Source organism: Osmia bicornis, chromosome 2 (genome assembly GCF_907164935.1).
Source record: "Osmia bicornis bicornis chromosome 2, iOsmBic2.1, whole genome shotgun sequence".
NCBI classification, from domain to species: Eukaryota; Metazoa; Arthropoda; class Insecta; order Hymenoptera; family Megachilidae; genus Osmia; species Osmia bicornis.
This window is the reverse complement of record NC_060217.1, coordinates 6027521-6044251: the sequence shown is the minus strand read 5'-3', so window position 1 is coordinate 6044251 and position 16731 is coordinate 6027521. Positions and strand designations below refer to the sequence as shown.

General features: G+C 30.8%; 4 protein-coding genes across 7 annotated transcripts in view; 3 read left to right on the top strand and 1 right to left on the bottom strand.

Moving 5' to 3' along the window:
* The first annotated feature begins 9 nt into the window (after positions 1-9).
* Positions 10-6266, top strand: LOC114872050 (rapamycin-insensitive companion of mTOR). 2 transcript variants are annotated; one of them, XM_029178800.2, is made up of 9 exons: positions 10-876; positions 951-998; positions 1292-1448; positions 1522-4716; positions 4782-4911; positions 4972-5339; positions 5450-5552; positions 5620-5727; positions 5825-5933. In XM_029178800.2, exons 1-9 carry the CDS (start codon positions 816-818, stop codon positions 5840-5842), a joined length of 4188 nt encoding a protein of 1395 aa, XP_029034633.1. In that variant the 5' UTR covers positions 10-815; the 3' UTR covers positions 5843-5933. The 2 variants fall into 2 exon arrangements, with proteins under 2 accessions (XP_029034633.1, XP_029034632.2); XM_029178799.2 differs by having other exon boundaries at positions 12-876; positions 5815-6266.
* A 29-nt stretch (positions 6267-6295) lies between these two features.
* On the top strand, positions 6296-9470 carry LOC114872058. Of its 2 annotated transcripts, XM_029178821.2 has the most exons (9): positions 6296-7006; positions 7079-7249; positions 7360-7604; positions 7663-7889; positions 7956-8219; positions 8286-8477; positions 8554-8795; positions 8871-9185; positions 9253-9470. In XM_029178821.2, the coding sequence occupies exons 2-9, from the start codon at positions 7167-7169 to the stop codon at positions 9371-9373; spliced, it is 1689 nt and encodes a 562-aa protein (XP_029034654.1). In that variant the 5' UTR covers positions 6296-7006; positions 7079-7166; the 3' UTR covers positions 9374-9470. The 2 variants fall into 2 exon arrangements, with proteins under 2 accessions (XP_029034654.1, XP_029034655.1); XM_029178822.2 differs by lacking the exons at positions 6296-7006; positions 7079-7249 and having other exon boundaries at positions 7479-7604; positions 7668-7889.
* Positions 9471-9652: 182 nt separating this feature from the next.
* Positions 9653-14173, top strand: LOC114872056 (ATP-dependent DNA helicase Q5-like). The gene is made up of 14 exons (XM_029178818.2): positions 9653-9743; positions 9847-9935; positions 10068-10192; positions 10275-10439; positions 10514-10690; positions 10752-10931; positions 10995-11100; positions 11182-11293; positions 11364-11591; positions 11665-11850; positions 11917-12040; positions 12100-12372; positions 12449-13628; positions 13704-14173. Exons 2-14 carry the CDS (start codon positions 9848-9850, stop codon positions 13751-13753), a joined length of 2994 nt encoding a protein of 997 aa, XP_029034651.2. The 5' UTR covers positions 9653-9743; position 9847; the 3' UTR covers positions 13754-14173.
* LOC114872057 (scavenger receptor class B member 1-like) overlaps positions 14158-16731 on the bottom strand; it is a 33187-nt gene continuing 30613 nt past the window's right edge. For both annotated transcript variants that reach the window (XM_029178820.2, XM_029178819.2), the window contains exon 8: positions 14158-16360. In XM_029178820.2, the coding sequence (XP_029034653.1) occupies positions 16007-16360 (354 nt within the window). In that variant the 3' untranslated portion in view covers positions 14158-16006. The remainder of the gene's footprint in view (positions 16361-16731) is intronic.

Below are 16731 nucleotides of genomic sequence, written 5' to 3'. Positions count from 1 at the left end.
AATAAGATCGCTAAACCATAAATAATGAATAATTATAGTAAAATTGTAGATAAATATTATAATTAGCTTTTATTTAAAAAAAAAAAGAAGAAAATTTCATTCATTATTCGCATTACAATGAATTTTCTGCGACATCATTTTAGGGTCATATCATAAACATTTGAATAAAAATTGAACAGATCCTTCTCTTAAACATAATTATTGTTGTTTAAAAAGTATATTAACATTAGTAAAAATATTACAACGTCATCAAATACATTGAGTTTTAAGTTTGGCGAAGTAATCGTGTAAAGCGGCGTAAAATATAAATTATTGTTGCATCAGAATTTCTATCTTGTGAACACCAACTACTAGTCTATAGACAAGTTAAGCATGTCATACAGCATATTTTGCTTATTTTATACAAAGGAGAAGTCCTTATTCTACAATTTGAGGAGTTAAGTAAACGGTATAAAATTTATATCGACTTAATGTATTATTTATAGAAGCAAAGTAATATGGAATTACTTTATCAAGATTTGACGAAAAATTAAATGCAGAAAGTACATTCACTCGTTGATTGCATGTCTACCGTGACTCTCGCAACTTCCTCAGGTACCAACAAATTTCCCGGAGAGTGCGGTATATCGAGTGCAACGTTCTCATATAACACTGTATAACACTCGATTCGTGTTACACTTGATTTATCAGTAGTGCATTTATACTGCTTCGGGCTTTGGGTTAACAGTAAGAATGACATATACCACGCAAAAGACTAATATTAACAATCGGACGAAAAGTGTTGATTGTGATCGTGGGTAGCAGCCGGTAAAGAAATGGCAATTTCTAGTTGGATGATTTGGGGTAGGAGTCTTCGGACGAGCAGGTCTCATCGAAGTACGTTGAACATTGGCTGTCAATTTCTTTATTTCGAAACTATATCGTTTTCTATTTATGCGTTTTTTTTATAGGCCGTCAAGACAGTGAAGACAGCTGCGTGCAACTCGATCTGTCAAGAGGTTAGTAATTTAACCTGTAATCTGTAACTTTTGTACCCAATAACATTTTGATAACATGACTTCTTTGTATCCGTTCATGATTGTATCTGCAATCAACCCTTAATATATGTGTTTGCAATGTTACGATATATAATATAAGAATTAAGAACTTTAAAAATGAATTAAATTTCTTTGATAAAAAGTATAAAGATGTCTTGTAATGTCAGTGTTTATAAGGTATTGAGTACAACAGTAAGCAATGTTTTGCCTACATATATGATATATAGTTGTCTACAAGTAAGTTTTATTTACAGGATTGAAAGAAAATGTGAAAGAAGTTTTAACAAATCTCTGTCAGCGTCACAATGTTCCAAGCATTAAAAAATTAGCATATCTTAATGCCATTGTTAAGTTAATTAGTGAAAATGATTCGCCAGAATATGGATATAGTATCAATGACATATTTTGCTGGTAAGCATTTAAGAATACTTAACCCAAGTAATGCTTGATTAGCATCATATATTATTCTATAATTATTTTATAGCTTGCGGGTTGGTCTTGTCCATGAAGCAACACAAGTTCGTGCTGCTGCTTTACGAGCTGTAAGATATATGCTGAAAAAGGAACAGGATGTTATTGCAATTAACAAATTACAGTATCCATACTTTGTGGCTCGCAGTATGGATGTTAATTTAAGGAATGAAATGGAAAGAATGCAAGCACTTAGGCTTGTTAGAAGAATTTTAGTATTGGCACCAAAATATTTTAGTCCTATTTTAGCAAGGTCTCTAGTAAGCTTAACAAATGGTGGAATTGAAGAAAAAGATGGAGCATTTAGAGCATTCTTGGCAACTCTTTGTGAGTTAGGTATTTTAAATTCAAATTTATTGATCAGTTGTGGAGGAATTGGTGCTCTTGCAAGAGCTGCCATGACTGGACAAAGCCCTACTATAATTGAATCTGTTGTGGGAGTTTTACTAAAATTATTAAATACTCCTGAAACTAGGAATAGCGTTTCCCTTTTATGTTTTGCAGCTCCTTATTGTGAGCTTCATTCATTGAGTATAGATAGAACAAAAGAAGAAAAAGAAAGATTTGCAGCAAGTAAATTAGCATTATTAAGTATACTGAGATCTTATTCAGGAGTTTTACATTTTTGTCGTCCTGATGATAATTCAGGCTTAAAAGCTATAGCAGATATACTGTATGTTGAACAACTTGAAGTAAGAGGTGCTGTATTAGAATTACTTTACGAATTGTTGAACTTACCTTTACCTACGTGGACGGATGAGCCTGATGTTGCTCTTGCAGCGGTAGATCCTAGTAGAGCACGTGATTCATGGAAATTGTCAGAAGGTTTCGTTGCAGCTGAAGGAAAATATATTTTACCGTCTTTATCGTCACGCTGCCCAAATATTACAGAGATACATTTGGCATTATTGGTTTATGCTTTACTGGAATGTGGTTTACATCGTGCTCTGGCAGAAACTATCGTTTCTACCGATACGTTTATTTCCGTACGCGCAGCTGTCCTTTTAGGTGCATTATTACATCTTGCACATTCTCTTCTACCTTCCGAAGTGTGTGATCTTACTCCTCCTCTACCAAATTTATTGGAACATGCAAGCGCTGGGAAACATCAAGCTTTAGCAGCTGTTACAATCTTGGAACGAATGCATACGATGATGAGACGGAGACCAGCACCGGCAAGTTTATTCCTCGATAAGCTGTTACAAGCAGGCACTTGGTTAAGGCCAACATTACCGAGACGTCAACGAACATCCAGTAGACATTGGTTACGAAGAGAGTCACCAACCACACCACTCTTAAAAGATGCTCAAGTACTCAGTTTTAAAGACGCTCTTGCTTGGAATTGGCCGGTAGTACGATCTATATTACGTTCACGAGAGGATACAATGCGAATACTTCATGATTCTGACCACAGGCTGTTCATGAAAAGGCTTGTGCGTTATTTCAAACCATGTTCAAATGCATACAGTAGAGTGGAATTGGCAACAAATGCTAGTTTAGCAAGGGAAGCAACATTAGCTGGTTGTGATTTATTAAATTGTTTGCTAGAACTTCATGAACCTGAAAGCACAAAATTATTAAATGAATTGATCGGAGATGTTGCCGAACAAATTTCCAGCATCCGGACAGCTCAATCAGCTCACGAGTGTTTGTTCTCGCCTCGTCATATGTCCACTACTTGTTGCCAGAAGTATTTTCTGTTTCTTGGACAACTGAGTCATTCAGCCAAAGGAACTGTGATTCTAAAAGGATTTAATTTATTAGAAAAGTTGCAAGACTTGGCTCTAGCTACTAATCATGACTGCTATGTTAAACTTATAGTTTCAAGTTTAGATTATTCTAGGGATGGACCTAATAGAAAAGTATTAACTAAAATTATTACAGAAGCAGCGTTAGACAGTACGCGTCTATATGCAACACAGTTCCTTAGATTGATACTCAGAGCCAGAATGGCTGACGCTTATCGCTGGGCAATAGCATTACTGTCGGATCGGCTATCAGATTCCAATAAAACTGTAGCACTAACTGCTTTAGAGGCATTACACGAAGCTTGTGAAGAACCAGAGTATTTAGAAGCCATGTTACAACAAGGAAGTCAATGTCGAGATTGGGAGAAATGGTTGAACGAGTTAGGTGATAAAGGATATTTATTGAAAATTCGACTTTACTCTATCCATCAAGGTTTTACAACAATTTCGTCTCCTGCGGAGGAATTAGAAAAATGGATTAGTCCGGGAGGTTTCGCGGAAAGATACGTTGGTCTAATAGAAGGAGAAATACACGATTCTTTGACTCGTCGTCAAAGAGATGAAACTGGAAGCTATCACAGAAGAACAACCAATGTTCCTATGACACCTCATAACATTTTTATTTTACCACATTTGTTAGGTCAGTTGGCACAGCATGACTTAGGCATGCAATTATTAATGCGTCGGAATGTGATACAACGTTTTGCCCGAATCATTCAAAGATTTAAAATGGAGGTTGGTGGTAGAGATTCCGAGTCAAACTCAAGGTGTACCAAAACCAATCGGTCTGTAATCGATGATGTTTACCCTATGTCGGAAGAATCTGGCACGGACGAAACAATAGAGTCAAATAAATTGGAGACAATAATGGATGCTGAAACTGTGGAGGGTATTGATATGTATAGTACACAAAAAGTTGATTCTTTAATTGATATTCGTCGAAAAACAAGTTTGGATGACTCCAGACGTACTACTCCAGAAAGGAGTTGGAGATTAGAGACTGAATCTCGCGAGGATCAAGCTACAAGTTTAAATAAAAGAATTTTAAGAGTGAAATCTGCATTGTGGTTGCTTGGTCATGTGGGAACATCAGCAGCAGGCGTAGAACAATTGAATCATTTAGGAATTTTAGAATTAATTACTTCCATGGCAGAAACGTGTTCGTATTACGCGGTGCGAGCAACGTCTTTGTACGCCCTTGGTCTTATCGGTACCACTCGTGCAGGCGCGGATGCATTATTAATTTATGACTGGCCGTGTGTTAGACACAGACGAGGAGATCATTGGCCAGTACTTCCTCCTACAAGTAGGTATCCAGCTCCGAGCCCTGTTCCTATACAACGACATCATCGGAGTCTTAGCGATGGCAAACCAGAATTACCCGAACCGGTAGCTCGAAGAACAAGAAATCGATCTGAAAGTGCAGCTACAGATCTCGAAGCTAGGCGTTATGCTTTATTGTAAGAATATTTTAAAAGTTATTTAAAATAAATTAAAAATATTTCTTGAAACTATGCTTTCACAGAGAAAGGGGAGAAACGCCAAGTCCTGTGTCAAGTATTCAAAGATTGAGTCAACAAGATGCTGAGGGATATGCAAGGCTTCGTAGTTTACAACGCCATCGAAGACCCAGTTATTCTCATAGTAGCTTAGAGGTATAAACTTTATTTATTGTTTTATGAATCATTTAATTAAATTGCTGCATTTTATTTCAGATGTATAGTTTAGATGGTCGACTTTCGTTGCAAAGTTTATCAGAATTTGATTCATCTCGCAGTTGGATTGCGGAACAAGTACTCACTCCAACACCCCCGCCCCCTGAAGATAATAATGATAATTTATTTTACATGGGTATAGCCCTTCCAAAGAGACTTATAACTATTTTTCCGGAACTACCACAGTTGTCGGTTCCAACTATAACAGACGATGCACCCAAGTCTGATATAGAAACGACGGAAGTAGACGAGGAATCTTGTTCAGAATGTGATGTAGATGCGGAGCATTATCGTATTTGTTTAGTATGTTATCACGGTAAAAGCATCAGCAGAGATTCGCTTCCAGAGCAAGATATAAAATTACAGAGGTAAAACTACTCAACTTGAATAAAATGATGCATCGTCAATAGATTCACTCTGAGTTTTGCAGTAATGTAAAGTTATACTAATTTTAACAATACTTATTTTATTTAAATAGGAAAATACTTAGACATGCACAACGGTTAGCAAATCCTATATGGTACCGACATAGTCGGCAAACTCTGCTTAGATTAAGGCAATTACATTCAGATAAATTTCAGGTACTAATTGTGATAAAAATAATATATTTAAGATATTCTTCATCTATAATCACATTTTTTATTGCAGGACACTTGTTTATTTTCGGATGTAGCTGCCCGGTTAGGTAGTGGTACATATAGAATGCCAGCACGACGTTTTTTACAAGAATTATTTTTAGATTCTACATTCGATGTAGTAAGTTCTTACGAAAAAAAGATATTTTCTTGCGTGGATTATAACATATCATCAAGATAAAATTTTAATATTAATATTATAACACAGCTTTATGTAGAAGCAGCTAATATTCTAAAAGTACACGAAGACAATGATGATAAATCAGTGCGATTTCCCATTTCTACGGCACTTGAATCCGATTCCCATGTGCCTTCGGAAATTAAGATCAATGGAAGACTTACATTCTCCGAGATTCAAGTAACACAATTGGATGCCCTTGTCGAGGAGGCAGGAGTTGATACCTGCGTAACACAACAGTATAGTGAAAAATCACAAGAATTTTCGTGTAAACAAGAACGGCGAAGTGACGAGAAAATAATTGCTGAAATTTTAAAACCAGAAGAAAAATTACGCCTGTCAAAGAGTTCCGATAGATTGTTAAAAGTATCAGGTACAAACACTGCCATCAGCCTTGATTAGTCCTCAACTTTCAAGAAATTGTAAATATTTTGTATTAAAATGGTAATGAAGTATGAAATAAATTACACTGCCCAAATCGATTTCAGAAAAAATGAAAAAAATTTTTTCATGTATATGTATATAATATACTATATACTATGTATACATACAACAGACAAGGTATAGAATGCAGCGAGGTGACATTAGCAGCAGCATAAATGGGCTTAAAAAAGGATTTACGGGAATACACTTTTCGTCCTTGTAGAAAATTTTGGGCTGCAAGAAGGTTCATTTGAAAGAGGAAGGTTCAATACAGTACGCTATGGCTGGGTTTCAATGAAATTATGTTGATATTTAATAATACAAGCGTTCCAAGTAGAGAAAAAAATTAACAAAATATAGTCGCAGATTCAAGTACTTTTAGGCCTCTAAAAAATGGGTTTTGACTGAAACCATGACCAGAGCGCACTAGCTGGAACCCTTAGCTGTAAATTAAAGTATATTTTGTCTTCATTTATTAAGAAATAAAGACAAGTATATTCGCATATCAGCATTGCCACAGACCAATGTCTTTCTACCATCAAAAGGGTTGTAATTGTGGGGTAGAATATCAATGGTAGCTGGTATAGTAGGATGTGATACAAAAATGGTAAAGGGGCTCTAGAGTCCCCGAGATGCAAGATACAAAAACACATTAGATGATAGATCTAGTTTATACCTCGTCGGTGGTTAGATGTACAGTTTGAATGTCAGTTACGTTTGTTAAAATTTGAATTTTTATAATATAATGAGAACAATTATAAATTTGTGTCAAGTACTATTAAAGTTTACATAATAACTGGTTTGTACTGTTTCTTTCTTTTTTTCTCATATTAAAGTATTATCTAAAGTTTTGCTTATTTTATATTTTCAGTTTCATACAGCTGTTTGTTTGTCATTATATTTTATAGTAATGTGTATGTTGTATATTTGACTGTTAATATAATTTACATCTTGTAATTATGGAAAAATCAATGGATGTATTTACATGGACCCATAAATTGAAATGTCCACCAGCAATATGCAATGGTTTAGTTAAAAAAACGTTTGTATACAATTTATCAATTATAAGTTTGTTTTTATCTACAAATATAACTTAAGGAAACTGTATATTATAATTATATATTTTGACCATAAATTATATTATGTTTATAGTTTACATACAGGACTTGTTGGATTCCTATGGGATGAATTGGCTGATATTATATTTAATGCAGAAGAAGCAAAAACAATACGGAAAAATATTCTGTTGTATCAGTTAAAACATGGGACACATAATAAATTAATTCAGTGTGTAAAAAATATATCTCAGTTGAAGTCAGAGAGAAATAATTTAAAAACTCAGATAAATAAGTTAGAAGAGGAATATGAACAGCAAGATTTTACAATTAGACAGAAAGGTATGTTTATTATTAGAAAAATATAAAGAGCAAAAATATAAAAAACATTTTTATCTAGTTAAGAAGTTGCAAGATATTTCATCCAAAATATCAGAAGTTAGAGCACGAAGAGATTTGTATAAAATGAAACATGATCAAACTGCTACACAACTTCATGATTGCAATGATATGAAATTAGTTTGGCAACATTTAATGCCAAGTACTTGCAAAGATTTAGATCCTAAAGTACTAATAGAAGTTTTAGATACAGTAACAAGTCTTTGGACTGGAACAAGTAAAAGAGAAGTATGAATTTAAATAACATGTGCAGCAATAATAATTATGGTTACATTGCTCAAATTATATTTTTAGGTGTGGAATACAATATCAAATAATCTTGATCGTATGGAAGTGCCCACATTGTGGCACCATTTATATCAGAATTTAACAAAAGATGTAGATTCACTGATTAAATCTGCATCTATGAAATCTATGGATACAGATAAAAAAAGTATAAATATTGGTATTGCTAGAATATATGGGCAGCATATTTGCATGATTTCAAAACAATTATTGTACAATACTAGAGCAAAAAAGCATCAGCAAAATGTTTTAGAACTTATAGAAAAAATTGAGGTATATTATATGTATATTCATTAAATATTATAAACAATTGTAAACTAAATCTGCTTCTGATTTTAGGTAGCTTCAAATAATTCTGCAGATATAAGTGAATGGTTAGCATTAGAATTGGAGGTCTGTAAATTAGAAAGTGAACAAATAAATTTACAAGAAGAAGTTGATAAAATTCGAGAAAGTTTATATGAAAGTAATATATTTACAATTGACTTGTCTCAGATTACTTCAGAAATACAAAATATTAATTTAGAAAAAGTGTGTTTATATTTTTTAACTATTGTCATTTTAAATTATGTTACTGTATTTAACATTTATTTTAATCTAATTCTAGGTGGACTGTATACAACAAATACAACAGTCGTTAAATCTTTTAAAAGCTGCACCAACGTTTCTAATGAAAGTAAAACAGAAAATAAATTTAGAATTAGAAAAAATAGCAACAATGCGGATTAATGGTTATGATTTATTAGAGTTAAACAATGATTTAACTACTGAATTAGATATGTTTCATGAAGCCTTAGATCTTAATGCTCTAAGAAAAATTATTCTAAAAGGAGACATTGGCGTTTATAGGTCAGTCTATTTTTTTACATTTCAAACATTCATTTCAAACATTAAAAATACTATAATTATTTGTAAATGTTTCAGGCATACAAAAAGTTGTATAAGCGAAGCTTCTATTTCAGTTACCAATTCCCAAACTTCAAATATCAGATCTTATTTTCCAACAGTTCAAATACCACTTTATTCTTTAATAGACTGTTATAAAAATATAATTTTAATGTTAACTTGTAAAAGAATTGAGTGTTTAGAAATTGAGGAAAATCCGTCTCTATTACCAATACCTATATTAGCACACAAAGAAAACAATTACAATACAGTTGAACTATTTAAGTTATCAGAAAGTTTCAATACAAAAACAAAAGCAGAAATCGCGGAATTCAATGAAATATTAAATGCTTGGTATGTACAAGAATAAAAATTACCATCTTCACTAAAACTTGATTAATTCCTATTCTATTATTTGCAGGATACATCAAACAGTTCAGAAAGTAATGGAAATTATTGATAAAACGGTAGACGATGCAACTTTTTCAGAATGGATTGAACGTTATGATTTGCTATTATATATGTTGCAAAATTCTACCTAATGTTACATATAAGTATGCCTATTATATTTATTAAAAATTTGTGTAATGTTAAAGTTTTTAATAAAATGGGTATTTAATATACATATAATACATATGTACATACAAAGGTTTATTGGATAACATGTATTTATATGAATTTTTACTAATAAAAGATTTTATAAAAATGCAGCCAATATTTTCATTAATAATTGGCATGTAATAAAAAATATATAAACATATCTACATATTGTATGTCCTGAAGATTTAGTGATTTCCTTAGAAAGAGTAGTTATTTTTTGGCTGCATAAGAATTTATGGACGTTTACCGCTGCAATGATGGCGGGTTTTTGTAGTTGTATTGTATAAGCAGTGTAAACAACGTGTGTAAAAAGTAACGTATAATAACTAAGAATCTATATAGAAATTAGATTCAATAATAAAACTGTGACTGTATACTTTAAGTGTTTATAATAAAATAATTTATTTCGTTTCAGAATGCTGTCAACTGTTTTAAAGTCTGTATTTGGTTATGATGATTTTAAAAGTGATATTCAAAAACAAGCAACAACTGCTATTTACAAAGGTTGAACATTGATTAATAATAATCTGCATGTAAATTTATTTAATTGTGAATATCTAGTAGATTTTGTTAATTTTTAATAAAGTAATACATTTTACAATTTAATACATTTCACCTTATATACATATTTTTTAGGTAAACAAGATGTATTTGTTTGTATGCCAACTGGATCTGGTAAATCACTTTGTTTTCAACTACCAGCTATAATGAAAGAAAATAAAGTTACAATTGTTTTTTCACCATTATTAGCTTTAATGAAGGTATACAAGCTAAATTAAATAATATATGCTACATAGTTATTAAAAAGTTAGATATAACTAATGTACCATTGATTGATTACAGAATCAAATAGACTATTTAGTTAGCATAAAGATAAATGCAAGATCACTGAATTCACACACATCTACTAAAGAAAGAAATGCAATAATTAAAGATCTATTGTCTGATTCGCCAAAAATTAAATTATTATATGTTACTCCAGAAATGGGGGTACAACAACATTTTCAGGTATATTTCCAATTCACATTTATGATAAAATGTTAGAATACAGACGAATAACTATTGAAATTTTTTTCTTGTAGGATATGATAATTAAATTGAAAAAAATAAAAACGTTATCTTATTTTGTAATTGACGAAGCACATTGTTTAAGCCAGTGGGGTCATGATTTTAGACCCAGTTATAGACAGTTAGGAATATTTAAGAAATTATGTCCTAATATTTCTATAGTTGCATTAACAGCCACTGCAGCCAAGGAGGTAGATGTTTTATAAATGAATCTTTGCTTAATATTATTTGTTATAAAACATATTATTGCAGGTAAAAGATGATATCATGCAATCTTTAAACATGAAAAATCCTTTGATATTCTCAGTACCTGTGTTTAGGCCTAATCTTTATTATGATGTGTGGTTTATAGAAATATTAGATAAGCCTTTTGAGCACTTGAAAAGTTTTATAATAGAAACTCTTGGTTCTCAAAGCGAATCTATTGCAAAAGTAAGTTTTAAAACTAATTTTGAGTTTTTAATTTCTATAAAAATTGACGAAACAACATTTCAGGTACAAAAAAATTGTGGCATTATTTATTGTAGAAAAAAGGAAACATGTGAAATAATTGCAAATAAATTATCTAAATCTGGTATATCTACTCTAGCGTATCATGCAGGTTACATATTAGTATTATTTTAAACTTGTATGAAATTAAAATCTTTGAAAAACATAGCGAGGTAAACAATTACTTTTGTAGGTTTAAAAAATCAAGAACGTAATGAAGTTCAAAATAAATGGACATCTGGTGAGGTACCTGTTATTGCAGCAACATGTAGTTTTGGAATGGGTGTAGATAAAGGATCTGTTAGGTACATTGCATTATTTAATAAGAATACACGTTCGTTTACATTGGTACTTTATTTTATTTATGTTACATAGATTTGTAGTACATTGGACAGTTCCTCAAAATATAGCAGCATACTATCAAGAATCTGGTAGAGCAGGTAGAGATGGCAAACCGGCGTTTTGTAGAATTTATTTTAGTAATGAAGAATACAAGCCGATTGCGTTCCTTATCAAAGAAGAAATTACACAGAAAAATTCTGAGCTTGTAAAATTAAGATGGAACAATTTTGAGAAAGCTGTTTCATATTGCCTTGAAGCAAAGTAAGAATCATAAGTTTTCATAGGTGTTTTTTAAGTATGTGCTTGATGATCAACTTTATGATATACTGCATAGATGTAGACATGCAGTATTTTCTAAATACTTTGGGGATGGGCCGCCACCATGTAAAGATAGGTGTGATGTGTGCAAGAACAAAGATGCTGTTCAAGCAATGATATCACAGTTCGAAATGTCTCAAACTAGATTACAAAAATCGAATAGTAATTTAGATGGCATTGCATTATCAAAGTATGATAATCTGTAAGTAACTTATAATTATTTTGAGCTCAAGGTATGGCTATTTAAACTAACTATTTAAACGTATAGTGAAGATGAATATAAAGAAGAATCAGGTACAAGAGAAAGACTCATCGCTGAAAGTAAACGGGAAGCTAAAGAGTTAATTGAAAAACAGTTTGCTATACGGAGAACTAATAGTAAACTCGACGAGGTATATACAATTTATATTGTATAGAGGCTTAAGTTTTTTCAATTAACGTATTATTCCAGATAAAAAAACAAAATCGCGAAGATGCTAAACAGTCCCATGTACGTGCAGCTGAAAGTACTGATACAAAAATAAAAGGTTTAGCTGTTCAAGTACGAGAACATTTTTATGTTCAGTTAAGATCAGCATTAATAGATAATTATGAAAAAATGATTTCCGATATAAAAGGACAATCTCAAGAGAAACATTTGCACAGTATAGCACAAGATCTTGAGTACAGGGTTTTGTGCAATACTAAAGTTGCAAATAAATATAAATTTGATATGTCTAAATTGGTGGGTAATATAGCGATTTATACACATGTAAAATGTAATATCTTTAACTGAATGTTTATTTTATTCATAAATACAGATTTCTTCAGTGCGAAAATGTACTAGTACTAATACGCTTCATGAATGTTTACGGGATTTTAATGTAAGTTCAAATAATGTCACTATCTATAAAAATAAACAGGAAGTAAGCAATGATAGTTTAGAACATGATACAGAGAGCGAAAGTGTGACAAATAAGTTTGATGTTAAAGATATTCGTATTTCTTTTCAAGAATCAAGTATAAGTAAAGATATTTCATGTTCTACTTTTAAAACTGCTTTAGAACTTCGAAATGATAGAAATTTAATAGCAAGCACATCTAATGATAGTAGAAACTATTTGTTCGATGCAAGTATTTTGAAAGATGATAGTAAAGATGTGAACGCGATAGGAAGGAAAAATAAAGACCGTAACTCTCCTGTTAAAGTAGATATTAAAAACAGTGAAGAAGATAAAACAATTGAACTTCAACAATTAAGTGGATTTACGTGTGCTCGAAAACTTCATGAAGAGAATAACATATTATCGAAAAATTACAGCAAAAAATCACGGAAATCTTTCGCAAAGTCTGTAAAAAATGATTCGGAAAAGAAAAAAGCGTCCCCTACGAAAAAATCAATTTATGAAAAAATTTTGCAAGCTGCAAGTGCAAATTTTAAAACAACAGTTGAAAACACAACTAATTCATCAATTCCAGAAGCCAGTAACAGCATTGATAGTACAAGTTTAAATAAGGATGAAATAAAATTAAATAGTCAAACTAGAAATAAACGTAAAAATATAAATTCATTTAAAAGTAGTATAGATGTCGAATCTAATAAAAAATTAAAACTCAATGAACCGCATGATCATAATAATGGAGTTAATGCAAATGAAACTTCTACTAATGAAACGATAGAAATTGAAGACAGAAAGGATGATATTAAAGATGTTCAGTGTCAAGAAGAACTTTCAATGATAAAAACCGTGGAAGAAGAAATATTAAGAGAGCATAAAAATTTACAAAGAAAACAAGATAAAACCAATCGCTCAAAACAACAGAAGGGTGAAGATAAAAAGGTACTTGTACCAGCAGATAAAGCTACACAATTTAAGACTGCAGAAATTTTAAAAGCTCATTTAATGAAATATTATCCATCCAAACGTATTCCCGATAGAACAACATTTTCAAAAACTTGTAGAGAAATGCACCATAAGCTACTCGCTAAAAAAATATTCGGTAAAATAGATTTTGGTTAATCTTTGTATCATAATTATTTATTATTGTATCTTAATAATAAATAATTATTTTCAGATAAAGAAGGAATACGACAATTTGTCATAAAATATATGGCACAGAATTAATTCCTTTATAAAAAATGTTTACTATATAACAGTAATTAAAAGGTACTTGTATATATACATCTATATAAATATGAAATAATAAATTAATTTATCCATTTTGCTTGTTTCATAGATTTAAAAATTATTATGTATACATAAGAAATTACTGCTAATTGCGTTTATGAACTTTTAAAGGCATTATCAACTTCTATTTGTACCCTTATTTGTATACTGTATTTTCTTATTTATATGTATTGAAGATTTAGTTTCTCTTGCAATTATTTAATTCGTACATGTGCAAACGATTTATATGTATAATATTCGGTATGTTGGGCTAATAATTTTTTTACCTAACTTTTCAAATTATTTTTTCCATTGAAATGGTGGAGGAATTGTCAGGTATTGTCCAAATTACAGAAAATATATGAATAATGTAATATATTTTTGTTATAAACTTTATTTATTGAGCAATTTTTATGAATACTTATATCATTACAACTTTACTGGCAAGAATTACAATATTTGCATGGAAAACATAACAGATATTATACAGCTGAACAGATTTTATTAAACAAAATTATGCTTTTAAACTATATGAAATTTGCAACTAAAGGAAACAGAAATTATTATGTGTACAAAGTGGTTAAGCAACAGTTGTTTTATTCTATTATAGTTAATGTGAGAATATTTCATAGGAACATGTTTATTTTCATACTATAACAATACTGTTTCCTTAGCTGATCACCACTAGTGATTAATTTACATAGACGAGGCAAGATTGATGTTTAACAAAGTTTTATGTCTATTTATCTTATAAATAACTTATTAATTACGAGATTACATCTTATTATTTTTGACTTGGCACATATTTCAGATGAAAGAAAATAGTGCTATCAAGTTTACTGTTTTTACATTTAACATGCAACACAGTAAATGCAATAAATTCAACATTACCATATATGACGTGTATAAATTTTAAAGAATTATAAACAATGCAAATACTACATATTGGTGATTCATAACTAAATGGCTATGTACAATATTTACAATTGTAGCAATTTTTTTTTAAAGCTAACAGAGTTTGATAGTCGGTCTTTATATTCCCCACAATATTCTCATACTTTATAATGGTAATAATAATTTCTGTACTGTAATAATTCTGTATTACTTAAGAATTATTTAGTTACTATTATTATTGAGGGAATTATTTAAAAAAATGAGATTATCTGATAGATTCATATTTAAATTGCAACTGGACGAATGATTAATTTCTATACTCGTGAAGTATTTCGACAGTTTTTATACGATATAAAATAATACTTTTAATAGCTCGTCGTAGAGCAAAAATACCTATATAAGGTATTTACACAATTGTTTATTGATCTTTCAAAGAATTATTAAGAGTTATTACTCAAGTACCCTTTTTTCCTTGTCCATTATATGAATGTATTGAAATACATTTTAATTAAATTTCGCCGTCTCATATTTTATCTTTCAATCACAACTACAAACGGTGCAATTCCAAATTGATACTTTTTACATATCATTTACTTCTTATATTTTCGATCGTACCTTCTTCCATCTCCTTTTAAACATTTTTAATTGTATTAAAGTTCCATACAAATCACTTAATCGCTATAACCAGTCTATAATATCAGTCTTAATGCAATTAATCGTTTATGTAAACTGCATGTTTTGTGTAAACGATTATTGCATTTATCTTTTCTTAATAAGCACACCGGTTTTTCGATGAAATGTAAAATTTAAATTTCGTACCATCAAAAGACAACACCAAAGAAATATTAAATAATATGAGATTTTATATATGCACACAAAAGTCTATAGAATGTAGACAATTGTTTTTCTATTACTTCTCATGTTAAATTATATATTTAAAAAATTAAATTCCGAATTTATTTTGAATTTGCACCGTTTGTATTAATAAATGGTAATTGAAATTTGGTAAGAAAATATGAAAAAAGATGCCATTACCACGTTTATAGTTGCACTTGCGCTAACTGATAAGATCTTTTGTAGTTCTTTGCTAAGTGATTTATATAATTATATTTTTGTTATCGAAGTGTAAATATAATATATTGAGATTTCCATTGAATCTTGAATTCTATGGAAATAACGATAAATTTCAAAGTACAAAAATATTCTATTATTTGCCGATTTGAATTTTGATTTTTGATGCGCTCTGAAGGTTTTGAGCATAAATTAGTTTTACGCGGGAAATAGCCTCTTTCAAGAATTCCGACCGTGAATTATCGGTCACACTATATCTTCTTTTAAACACGATAATTCCGGCGATTTTTCAGAGATTGGGCTTGCATCATTCGATTCAAGTAACGTACTGTAGTACAAATCCATTTCTTTGGCTTTGCACGACATTCGTCTATTGTTGTTGAAACATTGTAATTTATTACTTTGTATTTCAGGGTCTAACCATTGCCGGGACACCGTTGATCCATTCAGTTGATACATAAGGATTTTGTGGATACTGAACATTATCAGTATAGAGCCGATAATAAATAAGGAATAAATTACTATGTATTGAAGAACTGGTAAGAAATTTAAATACAACCAGAAACGAATATTCATTGATGTTGGTAACTCGTACATTCCCTGAAACATAACATTTTGAAAATTATACCTTTTTCATAATGTAAGTGTACAAAGATATTAAAAAATTCTATATTATCGATCTGTGATATAACACACTTTAATAATTTCAAAATAGGAATTCGCGGGAAGTAGGAAGAGTCGACAAAGCGAATGATTGGGTCGGGTTGGTAAAGGTCGCGCTCAGTTTGCGTTCCCGACATTATCATGCTACGGTACCGTAGTTGTGCGCCACCACTCATTGTCAGTCAGAGGGGGAGGTTGCACGCAGATTTCGTCTTTCAAACCTTGTTTTACACATCGTGTCTACGCGACGCTAAGGTAATTATGACAATTATCACACCCTAATTAATAATAATTGATATTTTCTTGAT

Bases quoted from the DNA above. Each gene is read 5' to 3' on its own strand.
- LOC114872050 (XM_029178799.2), top strand. From the start codon at position 816: ATGGCAATTTCTAGTTGGATGATTTGGGGTAGGAGTCTTCGGACGAGC. The intron at 877-950 runs GTACGTTGAACA...TTTTTTTTATAG, and splicing joins GACGAGCAGGTCTCATCGAA to GCCGTCAAGACAGTGAAGAC. The intron at 4,717-4,781 runs GTAAGAATATTT...ATGCTTTCACAG, and splicing joins GCTAGGCGTTATGCTTTATT to AGAAAGGGGAGAAACGCCAA.
- LOC114872058 (XM_029178821.2), top strand. From the start codon at position 7,167: ATGGAAAAATCAATGGATGTATTTACATGGACCCATAAATTGAAATGT. The intron at 7,250-7,359 runs GTTTGTATACAA...TTATGTTTATAG, and splicing joins AATGGTTTAGTTAAAAAAAC to TTTACATACAGGACTTGTTG. The intron at 8,220-8,285 runs GTATATTATATG...TTCTGATTTTAG, and splicing joins AACTTATAGAAAAAATTGAG to GTAGCTTCAAATAATTCTGC.
- LOC114872056 (XM_029178818.2), top strand. From the start codon at position 9,848: ATGCTGTCAACTGTTTTAAAGTCTGTATTTGGTTATGATGATTTTAAA. The intron at 10,440-10,513 runs GTATATTTCCAA...TTTTTCTTGTAG, and splicing joins GGGTACAACAACATTTTCAG to GATATGATAATTAAATTGAA. The intron at 11,101-11,181 runs GTTACATATTAG...TTACTTTTGTAG, and splicing joins TACTCTAGCGTATCATGCAG to GTTTAAAAAATCAAGAACGT.